General features: G+C 43.2%; 1 protein-coding gene across 1 annotated transcript in view; it reads right to left on the bottom strand.

The window, feature by feature from the left end:
* The window catches only part of arfgef3 (ARFGEF family member 3), an 88,837-nt gene that overhangs the window by 31,913 nt on the left and 34,919 nt on the right, over window positions 1-22,005 (bottom strand). Inside the window, exons 17-28 of the mRNA XM_079560398.1 lie at window positions 19,368-19,534; window positions 17,314-17,479; window positions 14,367-14,474; window positions 12,042-12,257; window positions 10,576-10,686; window positions 9,162-9,312; window positions 8,005-8,328; window positions 4,172-4,305; window positions 3,003-3,142; window positions 2,745-2,924; window positions 1,890-2,031; window positions 513-635 (exon numbers count right to left, since the gene is read on the bottom strand). Of these exons, the coding sequence (XP_079416524.1) occupies window positions 513-635; window positions 1,890-2,031; window positions 2,745-2,924; window positions 3,003-3,142; window positions 4,172-4,305; window positions 8,005-8,328; window positions 9,162-9,312; window positions 10,576-10,686; window positions 12,042-12,257; window positions 14,367-14,474; window positions 17,314-17,479; window positions 19,368-19,534 (1,962 nt within the window). The remainder of the gene's footprint in view (window positions 1-512; window positions 636-1,889; window positions 2,032-2,744; window positions 2,925-3,002; window positions 3,143-4,171; window positions 4,306-8,004; window positions 8,329-9,161; window positions 9,313-10,575; window positions 10,687-12,041; window positions 12,258-14,366; window positions 14,475-17,313; window positions 17,480-19,367; window positions 19,535-22,005) is intronic.

Here is a 22,005-nt window from a genome sequence, read left to right as displayed (position 1 = left end):
TTCTGTGATTTCTATGGGTTTGTTATTTACTTTTTGAAGAAAAACCTTTCAGATGATGAAAACCCTTTGGCCTTTATTAAGCCATGAAAGTTCCTCTGACATTATGAATGGTTTGTCTGGAGGAGTCCTGGCCCCACAGCGTAGTCTATAGCGACGTGAAGTGAGGCTTACAGGTGATAGGAATAACTATCTGAGAAATAAATTTGGTTGATTTTCATATTGGGCTTGTATGTCTCATGGTGACTGCACCTGCCTCCCCTAAACACACGTCACTGCCTATATGACTTGTTTATTTCCTTCAGTACACACAGCTAAACTTGCGTCCAAATCAAACGAACATCATAATAAGTTATTTACTTATTCAGAGAAGCTTCTTGCTCTTTTAGTTGCCATTTTGAATGTTTTGGCTTGAGTGGACCAAAGGCAAATGTGATCTCTATGGAGGAGCACCAGACTTACAGTGTGGCACCACCTGATAGAGCACACATGTGACAGGACAGTGCTAACTGTACCTAAACCTTTGACGAACTTCATCAGGCACATGATGTAGTCGGTGGCGGCGTTGGCGAACACCTGGATGTTGTCGGTGTTAATGAAGGCTTCGAACACGTCGAACACTGGAGCCTGAGATTTCCCTGTACAGGGACAGAAGAGGAGGAGAAGTGTGAGGTGGAGAGGGCCTGACGTGTGAGTACCTTACAAAGATCATTTAAAAACTTCAGATCACACATGAAGCTCGTTGATGTGGCAAACATAGCAGCCATTTTGTGACTGGTCGGAGAGGCTAACCCCTATGCTACCAATGCAAAACCAGGATCCACTGATCCAAGGGCAGAATGTGAGACTGTGGAGGAAACGTTTTCAGACTGACATACGAGAAGTCTGAAAACGTTGTGTTGTTTAGCCATATTAGCTTTATTTCCTCCATTCATTCCCAGGCTATACGTGGTTTAGCATTCACTGTCTCACTGTCCCATGTTCGATACATATTGGTCATGTGGTTTTAAAAGGTACAGGAATACTGTTTCAAAGTAGGATTTATTTTTATATTTGATATAAATTAAAGTAAAAGATTTGAAGTGTTTGACAGAGGAAAATCCATAAACAAATGGAGTTCAAATCTATTAAACTGGAATAACATTTGAAAAGCTGCAAAAACATTCTTCCCAGATCTGACATAAGTTCAGTCACAATTATCAAAGAGTCATTGCACCGGGTTAGACGGGCCAAGGCAAGGCATGTTTATTTATACCGCACATTTCGAACACAGGGCATCTCAATGAGCCAGGCACAAGATGGCCGCCAGAATTGCCATTTGTTCCAACGTATTAATATGGCCACATCCTATCTGGAGTTTGATTAAAGACCTTTGGTACCTGAGCACCTGATCGTGGCATTGTAGTTTTTTAATGTTCAGGAATTTAGAGTGAGTGTGCTCCTTACCTGTACTTCACCCGGAAACAAACAAAAGAAAAATATGTATTTGGAAAAGAGGGAGATTTGTAAAACATCTCAACTTACAGAGTCACTTTAAGGACAATTCTGTCCCTTTGACATCTTTATTTTTTTATTTCGTTTTTTCCATAAAAAACTTTACATAGTACATTTCCAAATCATTTTTACTCCTTTATGTCAGAGATCTAAAAATCCAATTCCAAATTTAAAGTTTTGTTTCTGAGCATTCAAAACAGCCACAGTCCCAGTCAAGCCTCTACTGGCAAAGAATCCAGTTTAAATGTAGCTAAAAACAACAGTCACTAGTTATAAACCAGTCATTATTTGAAGCAATTTGAATTCCAACTCCGGGTCAGATAAAGAGTAGGTATAGTAGGTATAGTAGGTATAGTAGGTGTAGTAGGTATAGAGGTATAGAGCGCATGTTGCTGTACCCATGGAGTACTCTCCCAGCAGGTAGTCCTTGGTGTCGCTCTTGCTGCTGTGGACCGTCCTCAGAGCGCTGAACAGAGGCCTCCAGCCCGACAGGATCTGAGGAGAGCACATCTCCACCAGCTCACCGATGGACGTCACCACCTGCACCAGAACATACCAGAAACACTCACAATAAACTCTCGACCGAACTACAGGACGTGACCAGCTCTCCATGGATGTCCCCACCTGTCTCTGTCATCTACAGCAAAAGTTTCAAATTGATATTTATGCACTGAAAAAGTTTCCCCATTCACATATAGACTTTCACCTGGAAACAAAAAAAGACCTTATCTTCACAATAAGATGTTTTTTTTTTCGTGGATTTATTTGGAAAATTGTCATTTCAAGGGCCATTTTCTCAAAATGCATGTTCATCACATTGTGCGCACACAATATCTCCACAGAAGTAGACTTCTTTTACAGTCAAGGACTCAATATTTCTTCAGAGAGATTTTTTCAATATATAAAAAGTAGTCAGATCTATTGAGTTTTCAATTTCACTGATGAACAGCTCATTTCAAAATGAGAAGATTTAAAAGTCCCCTCTGAAAAAGTCTTTGTAACTAATATATCAACAAATAGAAAACATCATTTCAAACCTGGCTCTGTCCAATATTCAGATAATATAGACAATTTGGGGCATTTTTATGCATAAAATGACCTATTCTTGATAGAAGACTTTTCTTGATATTTATGTCAGTAATTTTCAGCAAAAGATTCAAACTGATACCTCTGAATTTCCTGAAGCTTGAAAACGTATATTTGTTTCACTGAATAAAGCGTCCCTCCGGTCTGACCCCGCCCTCATGACGCACCTGGTCCTGCACGTCCTCGTCGCAGAGCTCCAGCTGCATGATGTGCTCGAAGGGCCTGAAGAGCGCCTCGTTGAAGTGGAAGTGCGGCAGCTCGGCCCAGCAGCTCAGCACCTCGGTCAGCACGTCGTGGATGAAGGACACGGCCTTCTGGGACACGTGGCGCTCCTTGTGACACGCGGCCTGCAGGACGAGCGCAACATTTCTATAGAACGTCTGTCTGCCAGAACATACCAGTACATACAGGGTGCAGTAAGTCACCTCCACCAGATGGGGCGCCACCACGCTCCAGGCCCTCATCATGTGCAGCAGGGGGCGGCTCTTGTTCCTGACGATCCTCAGCATGGCTTCCCCCAGGCGGAACAGGTGGAGAGCACGGTCCTGGGTGCACTTGGCCTCTCCTGGAGACAACAGGGAACTAAGAAGAAGGTCCTCTTCACAGGCACACAGGCCGTTTCACTCACCGGGCTGTTTTATGTCATACCACTTATCAACATGTGGTCTGGCCTACGTTGGAAAAACTACAAGAAAACTTAAACTAAGGATTTCCGAACACAAAAGGGCTGAGCGTACACCAGGGCCAGAGCAGTGTGAGCTAAGGAGACAGAAGGGTGAGGAGGAGAGAGATGGGTGAGGAGGTGCCTGGGCTCTGGACACTGTGGGAGGAGCACAAGAACATGAACAGCCCAGTGGATTATTGTTATTTAAGATATGTTTGACATGGACAAAGCAATGATATTGACAAACCAGATGTTTTAAGTGTAGGCTATAGTACCTTTGCATTATTAAGTGCAGAGCCTTGTGATAGTCCTGCATCGTCCTCTAAAGTCTATAGTTTATTATTAGGGCCACATAATTGGACCTTTTAAGCAATGGTTTTGTTAGTGTCACTTGATACAGAAAAATCGGGGGGGTGGGGGACGCAATGACAGTAGGCCTGAGTGAATGGTGTGCATGCAGCGGCGCAACTACCCACTTTCAGGGGGGTATGCGGACGCAAAGCTGGCGTCGCCAAACCGCTGCTAACCTGCAAAAAAGAGCCACGTTTGCTCTCTCTCTTACAACACTGACCTGCGTTTGGCATTTTATGTTTGATAATGTGTTTATCAAACAAAAAGGAAATGGCCTAGATGGCATGGGGCGCTGTCCCTAGCACCGACTATATTTCAATATTTTTTCTCTCTCTTATTGGCGCCCCGTCCTTTCAGCGCCTCTATGCACGGCATATATTGCGTATGCCCTTTTTGCGCCACTGTGTGCGTGATTGATTGATGGCGGTCAGAGGGACTGTTGGCGCTATTTTGATGCGCCAACGGTCATCATTTAAACATTGTAAATCTCGCAATGTTTAAAGAGTTGAATAATGCAGTATGTGTGTAATAAGTGTCAGAATGCCAGAAAAAAGCACTCTATGAAAGTAGTAGATGTACCGGGCATGGCCAGGGAGTAGTCGCCGCTCTCCGTGACCGAGTCGAAGAGCTGGCTCTGGGACGCTCGCCTCAGCTGCTGCAGGAACCCCACCAGAGCCACCAGGTTGAGCTGACAGGAGGCCTCCTCGAACAGCCTGAGGCACAGGGATAAATGGAGAAGGTGTCACACAGTACGCAGGAAGTCGAGCAGGAGGTTTAAATACATCAGCGGCTCTTTCAAACACTTTAAATGATAAACCATCACAAAAATCCTGCCCCTTTGCCCTTTAAGTGCCCTTCTCACATGCACCTTTTCCCCTAAAAATTAAGTATTATTAATTTAATATTTGCCGTACTAAGCCAATATCAGCTGAAAATACAGTTTTATTGCTCAACAGCTTGGTACGGCTGACGTGCGGCCTGATCAAAATTCATCGGCGCTGACCATGTTCCCTTGTTAGAGAATGGTACAGCCCATCTCAGTCAGACAAAGGAGAACAGAGTAAATTGAGTATTGAATAACTTTTATGTACAAACTAGCGTGACCAGACTATATTATTATTACTGTATTATTATGGGGAATGTAAACAAAAGGGTTTGTCAGTGTTGGGACTGTTCGGACAGCATCAGCAGTAAGCATTAGCAGATCTGTATGTCGCGGTTTAAAATGAGCTCAATTACTGAGTGGGAGCTGAGGAGCACAGGAACTATTTTTCTGTTTTTGATAAGGACAAAACAATGACCATGGACAAACCAGATGCATTATTTATTAGGCTAATCACAAGCCTTATGATAAACTTAATATTATTAGGACCACATCATTGTGCCTTGCATGTTATATTAAATATTAATGGTCTATCACTGTTAGTAGTTACTGGAAAAACAATGTATACACACATGTATCGTTAGTTTTTTCTGGTGGGAGGGGGTGCCGTTTTTGTCTCGGTTGGGCACCTGCCTCTCAAAATGTCTGCGCTCGTCTGACTTGGAGCTTTTGTTTTATGAATGAAGTTTCTAGGCTGAACATTTGTTATTCTCATCTGTTGAGGCAAACGAGTCTGTGCAGTAAAGCTTTTGTTCATGTGTCTCCTTTGGGTTGAGCCGCAGCAGCTGAATCCATTGGCTTTTCACGTTTGGTCAATGTTGAGATTGTTAGTCAGTTTTCTCCTATAACATCTAAAAAAAGACAAGACTCATCCTCTGCGATGCTTATTTTATGATGTTTTGTCGCTAGTGAGACAGAGATTACCCGGAAATAACTAGAACATTGTAGTGTAAAGGCTGTGTCCCCTCGCTTATTCAGGGAACATGTGCAGACAAACAGACTAAACTTTAGGGCCGGTTTTCATTCCACTCTTTAAATCCACTGTATCTCCACTTTAGTCGCTCCTACAGACTCCACACTTTACAGGCACCAACTTAGCCATATTTTGAAGTTGTTTTTTTTTCAGAGGAATTAAATATATAATTGAGTTTTGAACTCAAACAAAAAAGCGGAAGTGTTTTTTAAGATCCCACTTAAAAAACAGCTTATTCAAAACCTTAACAAGATCCAACATCTTTGTAACTAATACAGTAGCGGTCAAAAGTTTAGAGACTAGTTTAATCTTTTATTTCAAGACTTTTTCCATTGTATTGGAGTCTCACTGAAGTCGTTCATTCATGAATGAACTCATATGGAATTTTGTTTTAATTACCGCTTTGCACTTCTGACATTTTCTAACTGAGCTTCACGATGTCGTCACAGAAATAGTTTTGTCTTCACAGACTTTTCATTGAGAAAATGCCTAGAATAATAAATAATTTAAAATATAATTATATATAGTTATTTTTAGAGTTATTTCACCCGTTTCCCATGTGTTTGTTCATTGTTTAACGTCTTGAATGAGAATCACACAATGGAAATAGTGTTGAAGCTAAAGAAAAGCCCATCCATACAAAGTGTGTCCAAGCTTTTGAATGGTACTTTAGATAAACAAAATTTAAACCTGGCAAATAAAAAAAAGACCATGAGCAATAATATATTCTAAATGTCGTTCAGGCCCAGGCATACGGCTGTATTTCTGAAGCTTTGGCCCCAGGCTGTGCCCACTCCATCTGCTGCAAAGATCAGAGCAAACTTATATAAGAGTGGATCTGCGGATAAGCTCTGTGCGTGTTTACTGTGTAGCGTACTGCGTGTAACGGGAGACGATGACTTTATACACTGGGGCCCTGACCAATTCATCACTTCATCGCGACGGCCTGTTGCACCAGCGTTCTCTCAGATGACCTTCTTTTAAGCCACTTGAACAGATAGGAGGCTGACTGACTGCTGCCCTCTTGTGGCTGAACCCAGCATACTGCATTCAAAGGAAAATTGCATAAAATGGGTATGCTATGATATGGGTGCAGGATTTACTAGATGCTGTATGAAACATAGGGAAGGGGCTTTTTTTTAAAATTGAAATTGATTGATTTTTGATGCTGTTGTTAGCGGTATCCTTTTATTCACCCACATCTCCTGACATGTCACCTAGATTTTTAAGGCTCAAACAGGGGAAACCAACCTGATAAGAACTTCATATGGGCACACACAACTATTTTCTAATTTCATGATAATAAAACTTTGTGACGAATTAAAATGAACGAAATAAAACAGGCTATGACTGCTATGGCTGGTGTGCTGAGCTACCGGGCTGCGCAGATCGTTTTCCAATTTGTTGTTCCCTTTTTGATCCAGTATGTCAACAAAGCTTGATGTGTGTGTATTTCATCTATTGCCTTCTACTTTTAGAATGGTTTATTCTCCCAGCTGCAAGTGGAAGGCGGTCTTAGCAAGATATGAGATGCTTAAAAAAACAGACTTTGCGCATTAAGTTGCCTTTTCCTAACAGAGATTGTTTCAGATAACAAAACATACAGTATCAGTATGCAGACTCCCAAGAGCAGGTTTATACACAAGCCACAACTATGCATGATATGTTCATTCAGTGTTTCAAAAGCTGATCCTAAATGTGGCATGAACCCCATATCTCCAGTCCTCACCGGTCGGCCTGTGCGAACACTCCCAGCCCTCACCTGTCGGCCCCTGTGGACACTCCCAGCCCTCACCTGGCGGCCCCTGTGGATACTCCCAGGCCTCACCCTTCGGCTCCTGTGGACACTCCCAGCCCTCACCTGGCGGCCAATGCGGACACTCCCAGCCCTCACCTGGCGGCCTTTGCGGACACTCCCAGCCCTCACCTGTCGGCCCTTGCGGACACTCCCAGGCCTCACCTGTCGGCCTATGCGGACACTCCCAGGCCTCACCTGTTGGCCTATGCGGACACTCCCAGGCCTCACCTGTTGGCCTATGCGGACACTCCCAGGCCTCACCTGTTGGCCTATGCGGACACTCCCAGCCCTCACCTGGCGGCCTATGCGGACACTCCCAGCCCTTACCTGTCGGCCTATGCGGACACTCCCAGCCCTTACCTGGCGGGCCTATGCGGACACTCCCAGCCCTCACCTGGCGGCCTATGCGGACACTCCCAGCCCTTACCTGGCGGGCCTATGCGGACACTCCCAGCTCTCGCCTGTCGGCCTGTGCGGACACTCCCAGCCCTCACCTGGCGGCCTATGCGGACACTCCCAGCTCTCACCTGTCGGCCTATGCGGACACTCCCAGGCCTCACCTGTCGGCCTGTGCGGACACTCCCAGGTCTCACCTGTCGTCCTGTGCGGACACTCCCAGCCCTCACCTGGCGGCCTATGCGGACACTCCCAGCTCTCACCTGTCGGCCTATGCGGACACTCCCAGGCCTCACCTGTCGGCCTGTGCGGACACTCTCAGGTCTCACCTGTCGGCCTGTGCGGACACTCCCAGGTCTCACCTGTCGGCCTGCGTAGACAGCGTGCACACAGCCTTGGCCGCGCTGCTCCCACTCAGCAGACTGCCCCCTCGCAGCTCCAGCCCTCTGCCTCGGACGCCCTCCCGCAGAAGCTCCTGGATGGACAGGGGCTGGATGACGGGCTGGCTGAGGCCCAGCTCGGATGCCTCGGGGGCTGGCTCAGTGCTGGGCTCCAGGCCCTGGTCCACGGTCGAGGTGTGGGGGGCGTGCTGCTGGTGCTGCGTGATGGTTGTGAGGGAGGAAGGCGGCTGGGACGAGCCGTCACTGAAGTGGCTGTGCTCCAGGGAGCTGATGTACTCCGTCACTCTGCACAGCAGGAACAAGCATTTTATTCGTCCATTGTTTGATTTTGCTTCTAAGTGCTCCAGAAATATGAAACATCTTTGTTTTTATCAGAAATTAGAACAGGGAGCTTCTGGTATCCAGCAAAAAATGGTGCTTGCAAGGGTGTCACCCTGATGAAGCCGCAAGCCGACACGCGTTGGTGTTTTTAATGTTTCTGGCCCATTAATAAAGCCTTTTCTACTTTGGCAAAATATGAGTACCTGGACCTAATCTTTCTCTCCACATCTTTATTTTTATGCTGTAATTTTAAGGTGAGACACGGCAGGTGAAAGTAATGATTTTTAACGCAATAGTCGATGTGGAGATTTTTTGTTAGTTTTCCTGCCTAACATCTTAGTTTTCATGTCAGAGTATAAAAATTACAAAACTCGCCCCATACAATGCTATTTTATAATATTTTGTCCATGAGGGATCACATTTTTTTTTTCACTTGTGCAACAAAATATCCACTTTAGTCGCTCCTACAGACTTATTCTTGGACTGCAGTTTTTTTTTCCACTTGATGGGATCAGGTAGGGCAAGGGCGGTATGGCCACTAATACTACTAATAAAAATGTTACTAATATGTCAACAAAATAAAACGTCGCTGAAAATATTGGTAACTTTAGCTATTTCAATGCACAAAATGTTTCTATGAAAACATTAAATGACTGAAAACTTACAATACAATTTTTTTCTCCTATTTATATCAGTAATGTTCAGCAAAAGCTTCAATTTGATATCTGTACATTTATTTATTTATTTTCCCCTGTTCACCTGCCATTTCTCGCCTTAAGCGCAACATGAGCTCAGACCTGAAGATGTGCGTCCAACAGTCGTGGTTGTGGCTGCCCATCTCCAGCCCCACGGTGAGGATGGCCTCCATGCACAGCACATGGGCCGTGTGGAGGCGGACACCAGGAGGACGGCTCATCTGCTCCAAACGCTGCTCCACACGCTGCTTCACTGAACACACACACACCATCTCTATCTTATCTTTATTACGGATCCACATTAGTTATTACTGCAGCAATAACTATACACCACATACATGTACAATAACACACATACATGTACAATAACACACTATCTGATCAGTGACTTGATTTAGATACTCATGGTTAAAGGCCTCTACATACTCCACAAGACGCGAGAACTTTGTTCTTGTTCTTGAGGCAAAAAGAACAAGAACAAAGTTCGTCTGAGCTCTGACATTTCATACTCCACAAGACGTGTTTCTGCCGAACTGCCACGCCCCCTTTTTCCGCAGCCAAAACAAACAAGGAATGACCGAAATAAAACAAGCCATTTGACTTCAAACTATTATAAAATGTATCAGTCACGATATTGAAAACATTTTGAAGATTGACTTCATGTTTAGCCACATCTCACGCTGGTTTATTATGTTAGAAAAAGGTTCACGTTAAAAGCTCACCTCCGTGTCACTCAGTAAAACCATGTTGTTTCATTTCATTTCATTTTATTTATTTCATTCAAAAGTGATGTTGTGCAATCACAATAAAACCGCCAAGCCAACACGGTATGAATGAAACGGAGCAGAGGAGAAGAACAAGTCTTATAATATCTAATAGTTTCACATCTGTGTAGCTCTCAGTACAGGTTTTGTCCATCCAAGAACCTTCACTGAACATGTTGGTGATGTTTCCCGGTGTTTAATGAAAGGGTCTCAGATGTACAAGCTTGGTATTCCTCCGTCCACAAGCCTGAACCACTTTTTTTTTTCTTAATCACTCGCCTCTTTCACGCAGGCAGCGCCAGGCTCTTCTGTTTCCTCTTCGTCCTCGCCCAAAACGTCCGCGTGTTTCTCCCCAGGACTTTGTTGCCATGTGCATGTCCTTGTAATCCTTCAACGAAGTATTTTACTGCCGCGAGCGGTGCCGCAAAACTATCCATGTTGTCTCCGTTTTCCGCACCGGTGTTAAGACGTAAACATTGGATTCTCGCTTCCCGCTTCCGCTAAAATAACCCCGCCCACTAAAAATCCAGCCAATCACAGCCAGAGTTCTCGCAGCCCTGCCGAAATAGTTCTGCTGAGCTGATGCGTCAGCCAGACCTGCCGAACAGGAGCTGCGAGAACAAAATGACGTCATTTTATTCTCGCAGCTCTGGGTGCGAGAACAAAGTTCTCGCGTCTTGTGGAGTATGAATAGGCCTTAAGACATGAGGCAAGCTAGTAACAACCTTGTCCACTAGGTGTCAGTGGAGTACCTTGTGCGATGGCGTCCCCGGTCTCCAGCTGCTCCTTGTCCTCCCGCTCCTCCTGCACACATGAGGCTGCAGCCATCTGGGCCAGGGCTGAGGCACAGTTGGCAGCCACTCCTGACACACATAGAGGGGACAGTCAACGTTACCTGGGTACTGTTCATCAAGAGTTTTATTAAATACATTAACAACTGTCCCGGTATAGCTCATTATTTATGGTGTGTTTTGTTTTCCACATCCCTTTAACTGCACTCTGAGTACCTTCAGGCCAACGCTGAAAAAGAGAATTTGTTCATAATGTTTTGCTCAATGAAATAACGAAGAAATGAAACAGACGTTCTACAGGGAGCCAAGTCAAATCTAATGTTTTTCAATGTAATTTTAATACCACTTATTAGACTCAAAAGGAATTGTGTATGTTCCATTTGCAAACATTCAATCGATCTTCAAAAGTAGACTGGACACAACAGGCAACTTTGCACTAAAACTCTATGAAGGAAATGAGCTGCAATGTCAGTGTCCTTTTATTGTAGACAGCCTAAGGCACCTTTGCAATATCCATGCGTCTAATCAGCATCTTGCTAAGCATATTTGAGAAAAGTGGGTCTACTGTGTTTGTCTGAGGTCTTTGAGTTCACTTCATGAAAAACGAGAGCAAAAACAAAGGTGTTGCGTGTGCATTTCTGTTCAGTGTATAATAATAATAATAATACCTTTCTACTTCAGTCGGCCCTCAGAGTTTTCAGGCCGAGAAGTCGCCTCCCGCCCCATAACTCTGGATGCAGAGTCACTATTCAGAATCCATCTTCCCAAAAGTGAGGGTAAATGTTTTTATCTTTAACACCTATTGTACGTGTTTTAGTTGGAGGGGAAACCGGAGTACCTGGAGGAAGCCTACGCAGACACGAGAACATGCAAACTCCACACAGAAAGGCCCCGTCCAGGTGGGAATCGAACCCGGGACCTTCTGGGTGTGAAGCACGGCCACCGAGACACTGTTGCCCTCATTCTTTTTAACTAATATTTTCCCTATTCCCCCCATTTTTCCCATTTTCTTAACATTGGAGAAGAACTCGATATTGTAAATGTGCTGATCTTCCACACGTTTTTGTTCTGTTTTCTGGTTCTAGACGACAAATATTTTAGTATGGGTATCGATATCGTTCAGGTATCAGTATCGAAAACCAAGAATTGTTTAAGTACCAGTAATTAAAAAAATCTAACGGTACCCAGCCCTACCAAAGAGCCATTTTTAGCTTGTCATTAAAAAAACAGCGCGTCAACCTACTGTTATATTTTTTGTGTTAAAACCACTGAGTCTAAGATGTTCCTTGTTGAAAATTTAACTATTCAGTCCTTCCTTTTCAGTTTATTCTGTTAAGGGACACTCTTTGTGACCTCAGCTGTTGACCGAAGCGCAAACCCCCCCCACGGGACCAGCACCGTCATCTCACACTCGCACATCACTGTACCGAGAGCGCAGCTGAGCGCGGCCGCCCTCCTCAGCCCGTCCAGGCTCAGGCAGATGGCGTCTCTGGCCCGCTGGCTGTGCTCCTCTCTGCCCTCGGTGCCCAGGATGAAGGCCAGGCCCCGGGAGCTGCCCGCCATGCGCCCGGTCAGGGGGGTGGACAGCACCTCCATCAGGTTTCTCCACACGCCGGTCAGGAGGAAGCGCGCGAACACTGAGCCTGAGGGGAAAACAGAGAGGCACTTTCATAGAACCCGGGTTAATTTCTTTGGCCAAACCCCACTGCGTCAGATGTTTCGGAACTTTCCCCGAGATCAGGACTGAACTCAGAAGTTATTCATGTGAAAGTTTTTAATCTTGACTTTCTTCAGTTTAATTAAATCTACTCTTTAAATCTCTCCGGGAGGGGGCCTCAATCACAGAGGTGCAGGGTGGGACCTTACAGGACACGCCTCCAGGGGCCCCACAGTAATGACACTTACTTAAACTCTGAAATGTGAGCAGAGGAAGGTATTAGAGCAGCACTGGTTCTCCAAGTATGGAGTGACTGCTGATGTTTAGGTTTAGGCATAAAACACACATATTGGGCTGGTTAACACATAAACCTTCACTTGGAAACAAATGATTGCTTGATTTTCAGAATAAGGTTATTTATTTCACTGACTCACCACTTCACCATGTGAGAAATAGGTCACTTTGCACATGCAAGACTCAAACACATGAGAACGGCTGGAAGTCGGGACATATTTGGTGTAAATGAACCAAAACTGTAGAAATATTTGTATGACAGAGGAATCACAGTCTAAAGGCATCTTTATCCATCATATTGGGACATGCTGTAAGGCCCCTTGTCTGTAGTATATCAGTCGGCCGATTTTTGGAGAATTCTTCTATTGACCAGTCCAGTTGCACTGTGGAAAAAATATGGACGGCGTAATGCTGCTGCACCTGTCAGATCAATCCCAGGGAAACACTTGGCCCAAACAAACAGGAAGCACAGGACGGCGCATGTGGCATAAAGTGGAGGGGACCTGGTGATTTTACCTGTATATCAGCTACAAAGTTGCGTTAACTCGTCTAAAGGGCAAAGCGAAAACACGCGGGGAGCTGCCAGAGGAGCAGGACGCTCACGGGGAGCAAGAGTTTAAACCTTTGAAGAGGAAAATTATCAATCGCTATTTGGACCATGTGGATTTGTTTTGAAGCTGCAGCGGTGGATTAGCTGGACTTCAAACAGTGAATTGTAAGTTTGATCGACTTTTTTACAAACATGTTATGTGCATGTTAAATTGTTAGCGCTTCACTCCATGATGTTGCTTCTGACATTTTTCAAACATTTCACTTTCGTGCGTCTCCTTTGCAGATGTTTGTGTGTTGTTGTGAGGGGATGCTGTACTGTGACACTAGAAGTGTGGAGTTTGTTTCTGCTGATGAATTAGCTGCAGTTTTCAGTTTGGTCGCCACATCTGTTTACAGACTCGTCCAGGAAAGACCACATTTATTGTTTTTTTCTTTTGAACAAAAAAACCAAACAAATCGAAAATCGAAATCGATCAACATGGGGAAAATAAGCATGATTTTTATTTTTTTTCAAAATCGCCCAGCCCTAGGTTAAATTGAATTATTCAGGTTGTGTGTTTCAAAGTGACATATAGACTGAGGTTTAGTGACACTTGTAGCTAACCAATATTCATCGCAATGTTTCTCTGTTCCCCTGAGGCCTAGGGAAGTCTCTATCATGTTTGCTTCCAGAGATATCGGCTTTTATGGTCACTAGATTGGCCGATAGCCGATATTGTCAAATCCCCAAATATCGGCTCAATATATTGGCCGGCCGATAAATCGATCTCTACTGTAGTCCTTTCATGATTCCATAATAAATAAATCGGCTAATTGCAACACATTTGCTAATGCTAATGCGGGTAATGCTAATGTCCACAGCAGCTTATAAATACACTCACTGAGGAGGCTCTGCACCTTAGTGACCTCCTCTTTCATTGTTTGGAATCAAAACATCAGGTATAGGGCCTTTAAACCACCGTCAAATCACTATTAATCGTATTGGGTCATGCTAAACGGCCATAACATCTGACCTTGGTTCCATAATTCCTTTACATTCAGAACTCTGGAAGAATCAACATTAACCCAGCACGTATTTGGAAAGTGAGGTCCTTAATCCAGCCCTAGTTATTGCCAGTGTAGCCTCCTAGCTTTCAAAAGAGGAATAACATGTTCACATATGGTGAAACGTGTCGGAAACGGAAAAACCATCTCCCTGTAAATATGATCATACAGCTTTCCAGTGATTGACAGGTTTATCCACACTGACCTGCCATGGCCGAGTCGCTGGTGTTCCTGTCCGAGCCCAGAGGAGAGTGCTGCGACGACCTCCTGATCAGCTGACCGCCGATAGCACTGCTGCCCAGCCCATCGATATCTGACAACACAAGACCAGGTCATTAACAAAATATCCTCAAAAGAAAAGGGAGCTGCGTGCATGCATAAGCGGGGCCTCTCGCAGCACGCCATAGTCTGTTCTCCGGCTCCGCGCTCAGGCCTCGATTGTGAATGTCTCACAAACCACTTTCTAACATTCTCGTCTCGTCAGCAAAAACACGGAAACGTCTCGTTATGTTTCAGTCAAGGAGCTATTGTTAACTCATCACCGTTACGTTATCGTCAACTAAATGATTCCCTCATCGCCTTCGTTGACAAAAATGATACGGACCTTGTTGGAAAGATAGTAGGTTTGTAGAATGAGCCCCCTTGTGGCACCTAGTAGTAAATGCACCCTCCAGGTAGACCACGCCGCAGCCTCGGCCTTCATGAGTTCAGTTCTACACGAGGCTTGGCCATCATTTTATATGTGTCTTTCCAATGTGTGAGTATATTTAGATGTATATTTATGTTCCTAACTGTAATATCTGTTTACTGGTGGGCCTAATTAGAGAGTTAGCTAATGCTAATGCAGGTTGTTTCAGGGGGTGTTTTTTAGTTTTGTATCCTAATTATACTTATGTTTATTTGCTATCCTACAGGTGAAACTTGCAAAATTAGAAAATCCTTAAAAAGTGCATTAATTTCTGTAATTCAACTTAAAGAGAGTCGATGCAAGTTGGTCATTTTATGCTCACTACTGCCACCTCAGGTCTTACGCGTAACTGCAATCTTTATATAAACAATTGTACTGTTGAAATCTGCAACAACATAACTGTAAATCATTGATGGGTAAACTCACAGAGTAGTGGGAGTATGTCCATAATATGAGAGACAAAAAAAAAAAATGCAAATTAATTTTATTTAAAGGATCTGTTTCATGCTATTTTAGCCATCCCAAAGTAAAGTATAGGCATGTATATGATATATTGTACCTCTGCCGCTATGGAGCACTATTTTTTGTGAGAAATATAAGTATTTTCTGGGGGTATTTTCCAAACGCGGAAAACAAGACACTTCAATTCAGTTAACTCCGCCCCCTCTCTCCGAGCGGATCTACCCATGCATTATTAGCAGTAAAATAAATAGAAATATCACAGCAATAAGTGAAGTTACTTCACAATACATTTATAAGGAGCTGACATCTGCAACACAGCTTCATAAATGGCTAACACACAAGCTAACACATACGCTAACACACAAGCTAACACACACGCTTATGGCTAACTCCCTGCTCTGTCCTGGCCTCTCTATCACATTGGGGACTCGCGTTGGTTATAAAAGTGAATCCACTTTGATTCTGGTGAAGATTCACCAAACATCCATCAGAGACAGTCACAGAAAAACACTATTTTGGTGATAGTCACTGAATCCAGGAAAGAAATTCCAACTTCTGGTGAGTGTCCTCTTCTTTAGGAAGGTTGAAAAAAGTCCTGCACCTCTCGTAGCCAAACGCACTTTTCTCCGCGACATTATCGTTAGGTAAGAATAAAGAACAGGTGTGTCCAGAGTAGGTTAGAAAGAGCTCCTTCTTCACATCCTTCAGTGCAAACATGACATCTGTTCAGACGCTCAGGGGTGCGTTTGTTTTCAGCCCTGATCAGGAAGCCTTCCTTTTTTTATTTTATTTTTCTAAATAATAATTATTATTTTATTTTATTTAAAGCTGTTTTATAAATTAAAGTTAGGCCGTAAGGCATTACATTACAGAAGTTGTGCTCTTCCTGTTTGACGTTTTTTATGTCAGAGTGTCACAACTCAGTGGTTTTCCAGCAGAGGGCGGAGCAGCTGCTCAGAGAGCAGGATTCAGGAGGATTGCTGAGAACTGCATGAATGAAGCCAAAAAACACTCTGGGGGTATTTTTGATAAGGAAGTAGCATAACAACATGGCTAAAAGCTCCCAAAAGTCGATTTTGCATGATATAGAACCTTTAAACAGGCACACGCACGCTCCGGCTGTGTCTGTGCCTGGGCAACACAGGTATTATAATGTTATGTAAATTTTGCCTGCTGCTGGACACATGCGCTTCAATAATGTTTATCTTACATTTCTACTGTTTGTAATCTCTTACAAATGATCCTGACATGCATTAAAGTATCTTGAATATGGGGTAGGCACTTATAAGCTTTCTTGTTTCGGCCTACTCCCTTTGAGTTATTATTTTCTTTGGTTTCAAGTGACACAAATGTAAATATAATAATGTACATGATTTAAATAATTGCTCAAATAAATCTAATCAAATCAAGCTCGTGCATACAGCACTTTGGACCCGAAGTAACACCTTTCTGAGTGAGTTTTTTAGAGGCAGTTGTGGTGAACAGGTCTGAGCTCATTCTACACATTAGGACATGACTGGAACATGTAGGGGGAGGAAAATACTTAGTTTTAAGATTTTTAAACTCCATATACTCCCTTTAGACTGTGAAGTTAATATATGATAGACTCATTACATGATAAGTGTATAGCCTTTCTTTGTTGTAATTGTGATTATTATGGCTCAGCTTGTAAAAACTCCAAATTAAAGATCTCATCAAATTAGAATATTTTGAAAATGGACTGTAAGCCATAATCATCAGAATTATAACAAATAAAGGCTTGACATATGTCACTTTGCATGTAATGAGTCTATGTCATATGATAGCTTCACATTTTAAGTTGAACAGAAATAAACCTGTAGTAGTTCCTGGATTTTATTGTCTCGTAGATGAGATAAAAAACTGTTACACGTCAGAAATGGAAAAAGTTGTTAAGACCAACATAGAAAATTAAAATAGCCCTTACTGCTAATATGAAGACCAGAGCCGCTGTGAGCTTTAAATAAAAAGGGGAAGCCAGTACCCATGAGCATGGTGATGAGCGGCGGGCAGTGGTCCTCCGGTGAGCCGTAGTAGCCCGCCTCGCCCAGTAGGTTGCGCTCTAACACCTGCTGATAGAGCTCCTCGATCCAGGCCTGGGACAGCACCACCAGCACCCCACTGGACTGGATCCCCCGCACAAACTCTTTCTGCGCAAAACACAGGCGTTCACAGAGTTTAGGACGGAGGTGAACGTCAGGAGGAACGTTTCCCATAAGAGACACAGAAACACAGAAGAATCGACGCTGCGGGGAACAGGGAAAAATGTATTTAGAGAAATCAGCTTGAAGCTTCTGCCGAACATCACTGACACAAATGAATAAAAAAATGGTAAAAATTGCCAATATTTTCTGCGGCGAAATGTAAATAATGGATAGACCCAGATTTAAATGCATAGTTTTATTTTGTTGACACATAAGAAACAAAGACTTTTTCAGAATGGATTTTGGATCTTGTTTAGTTTTTGAATAAGCTAGTCATACATTAATTAAACTGTAAATAGTTTGACATTGACTCCATACTTGGTGGTGGTAAGCTAGGTACTGCATGTAGCTTCCCCTGGGGGTACGTCGCGGAGTCTGGTTGGAGGAAAAATGCTCTTGTACATAACATCACCACTGGCCATGAGTGTTTCTCCACCCCACGTACTTCCCACTTAAATGTGCTGAGTCTGGAGTGGGAAGATCTCAAAGTGCGCTCCTACTAAGCACAAAATGTTCCGCCATAGTCTGCGTTTAGAAACACAAGATCAGGCCCATAGTGTCTTATCCTTATGGACACATTGTTTCAAAAAATATATAAAACATGTAAAATATCAATGCTTGGCACCAAAAAGGATGTTCTTAAAGGGGCTAGATGCAAGTTAGCCACTTTATACTCACTACTGCCACCTCAGGTCATATGAGTAACTGCACCTTCTATATTAAGCTCGTGCATGACGGCACTTCGGACCCGAATTAACACCTTTTTGAGTAATAGTGCAGGATTTTAGAGGCAGTCCCAGTGGTCTAGGCTCATTCTACACATAAGGACATGGCTGGAACATGTGAGGGGATGAAAATACTTAGTTTTAACATTTTTAAACTCCGTATAGTCCCTTTAAGTCTCAATTATGCAGATGTACTGTAGGTCTGTGATGAACATAGGTGAAATAAATGACGATCAAAAACTTGTGAAAAGTCACATCTGGACATTTCATAAATATTTTATTTTTTTGTCCGATGGGGGATGTGGTGTTGCGCAGCGAAGCTGTAAAGCAGACCTCTCTCTCTCGCTCTCTGGAGCGCGTTTGACAAAGCAGAGTGGCTTGCCATGGACAGATCGAAACAGTTGAGATTTTAACATTTCTCGGAGTTTTTAAATGGTTGAAATCAGTCCAAGGACGGCTGAGAAACATCCTGTTAAAGTCTTCAATCCAGAACACACGCCATAAAAAACGATCGCACGCGGTGTTTCAAAACGTGTCAACAATGTTGATATTTAAAATTGATTTGAAACTGAGATTTTTAGGCATTTGTCTCTTCCCATAACGTTAGTGTCTGTAGAGTTAATCAGAAAGGAGAGTGTTTCATAAAAGACGTTTTTAGAAAGAAAACAGTGATTTTGATCAAAACTAGCCTCTGTTTAGCTTAGATTTCTCAAGAACCGAGGCACGTAGAATTATGAATGTTTTCACCTACGGAGAGCTTAGAGTCTCACCTTTCAAACGAGCCATAGCATGTGTCCCTAGCTATAACATAAAATATGCTGTGGTGCAACAAATATCATGAAAAATGGTCTGGATCGCTGGCACTCTCCAGCTAAACCCCCAAAACAGCGTGGCACTCAATGTGTTAATAAAGTTATAGAAACTTTTTTTTTTGGTAAATCTGAGCTGACATAAGAGAAATCTGCTGTGCATATTGGCATCAGCCAATAAAAATCGGAGAAAAACCCATATCGGTCGCCCTGTAATGCTTTAGTACCACATGGTGTAAGTATCAAACCCTTGACGTTGTCCTCGCTGTGGGCAGTAGCGCCCGTGTGTGTAGCACTGACCAGGCTGGGCGTGGGGCTGAGCGTCCTCCTCCTGTAGTGGTCCGCACACAGCAGCTTCAGGTTGAGCAGCAGAGCGTAGTAGGACACCAGGTACAGTCCGTCTGCGTTCATGAGCGACTGGCAGCTCAGAGAGTCTCCCGCCTCCAGGCCCGGGGAGTGGATCCCTCCTGCAACAACACCAGGTCTGTGTGATCTGAGACTCATGCAGAAACAACCTCATTAGTGCTGATCTAAGACAGCTCTTTGGTGGGGCGGCTGAGGGACTGTGGGACGTGTCCTGGTGTCTTTCACTTTTAACAATGTGCTATTTTAATCGCTATTGTTTCCCTAAGTGCTGATTTTGTGTCAATGACATCTCAATAAAAGTTTGGTGATGCAAAGCCAAAGTCAGTTTGATGTTTGAACCAAATAGAGTATTACATTATCTACACTATCGTTCAAAGGTTTGGGGTCATTCAGACAATTCTATGTTTTACATGAAATTTCACATAATGATTTATCAAGTCAAAAATACTGAACAAAAGACCAGGGCTTGACAAAAGCACCCGCCAACCCGCCAAATGCGAGTAGATGAGACGCCGTCTCCCTCACTAGCCACCTTGCTAACTGTCCTCATACGTTAGGATCGAGCGCCGCTTCTCCTTTTTATTCCTATGAATGCTACAACAGTTGGCTAACTAGATGCTAACGTTAGACAAATGTTTCTCCACACTAGTTCACAAGTTTGCTTCAGTGCTGCAGTGGTTTTTAAATTTTTATCATTCGCTGCGCTCTTCCACCGGGGGCGCCATTGCCGTCTTCATCTCATATCCAAATTGGGAGCTCTCTGTACATCTTCGAATTCACATGCTGTAATTACCACTTGGAGCGGTGTTCCAAGGCATTTGTCAGAGTGGGAGGTGGCTAACTGACTAGTTACCAGCACATTCTAGAGCGTGAGCACAACCTGTAAGACATGTTTGCTAAATTGTGATCAGAGAGCCGCATTATTCTGCATCAGAAGTGGCCTGGGGGGGTTTTCCACAGCAATTTCATTAGGCCAGTCGAGCGTGCGGTTTAATCTGATCTGTAATTTGACTGAGCGCAGGTAAACACTCCCACAGGCTGGCAACTCGTACTGATGGATTATGGGATATGCCTCGGGGGAAAACACTGCATTAAAAGTCCAGACGGAGACGGATGCAGTGACTACACCTGCACTGTACAACCGTAGTGTATCGAGACTACTTTACACCATTACTGCTATTTGAACATGTTAAAACATACCTGTTTCCCAAAATATAAAGTACTTTTGAAATCTATTGCTGTCCTCTTTTATGTTACTAGCAACAAGTAAGTGAAGTAAGTAATATGCAAACACCCTTAAAAGGTAATGCAATATTGTAATTGTAATGCAAAGGAAATAGCTTTTCTATTGTACACTGAACATATACATAACACAACATTTTTGTTTTTGCTCCCATGAGTTTGACCTCACATTTTCAATAAACACAATAGACCAATTTCTCTCAAATTTCACAAATCTGTCTAAATCTGTGTTAGTGAGCACTTCTCCTTTAAAGCAGTACTAAGTAACTAAACTTAATAAATCCTTTCCGTAGTCCTTCTGAGGGTAATACAAATGTTAATGGGATGATTGGGGGTCTTTCATCGCCCCCTGGTGTCTCTGGCCAGAAAACCACGATTGCAACTTGACTGTCACCGGGTCGGAGTCACCAATACACTAATGGAATCACAAAGAAGAAGCTAACAGGCTAACGGGCAAAGCTAACATTGTGTAATTGGATGTACAACATCCCTCTGTCCCTTTGTCTTTTCTGTCAGCATAGTATTTACTCTCCAAGACAATTAATGAGAAAAAAAAAACGCAACATGCTACGACACCTGCAGTGGTGCTTATGGCCTCTAGGGGCACGAGTTACTTAGTACTGCTTTAACAATAGTGTGACACATGTATGCTGATGAGGTGCCTAAAGGCTCATTTATGCTCCCATTTCGTATGTAAATAGATCCGTGCGTTCCACGCGTTTTACTGTCACTGCATTTATGCTTCCATGCATTCCTAAAGGCCAACATGTGTTGTCAAATGCTACCACCAGAGGGCACTGGAAGTGCGTCTGAAAATAATAAACAGAAGAAAAAAAGGAAATGATATGGCACGTTAGGTACCATATTTACTCGGCTCCATAATGTGCTGGGGCCGACTGCCGGCGAAGGTTGATGACGCTAGCTAGCAGTCTGATTGGTTGTTTTAAACTTAAGTGTATGTCTTAGCTAATTTAACAGCTATTTTGATTGTATAATTCTTTACCAGAGTAATTTGGTTCTTAACCACCAATTTACATAGTTGTTTAACTATAACGGTATATAATGAAATATATATAATAAATATATATTTTTGTTGTAGAATAAATATAAGAAATATATATTTTTGTTCTAGTATCTGACCTAGGCCTACATTATGTTATTGAACGTAATTATTTTTCTTACAAATATTATTTTATATTATCAATTTAAGAGAACCAATTAAATTAAAGGGGGGGGTATTACGCAAAATCGACTTTTTCAAGCTTTACATTATGTTATTAAGTCATTCCCTCATTAAAACCATGCCTGAAGTGTTGCCTTGGCACATTCA

This window comes from Gobius niger, assembly GCF_951799975.1.
Source record: "Gobius niger genome assembly, chromosome: 7".
Taxonomy (NCBI): domain Eukaryota; kingdom Metazoa; phylum Chordata; class Actinopteri; order Gobiiformes; family Gobiidae; genus Gobius; species Gobius niger.
This window is presented reverse-complemented; position numbering and strand designations above follow the sequence as displayed.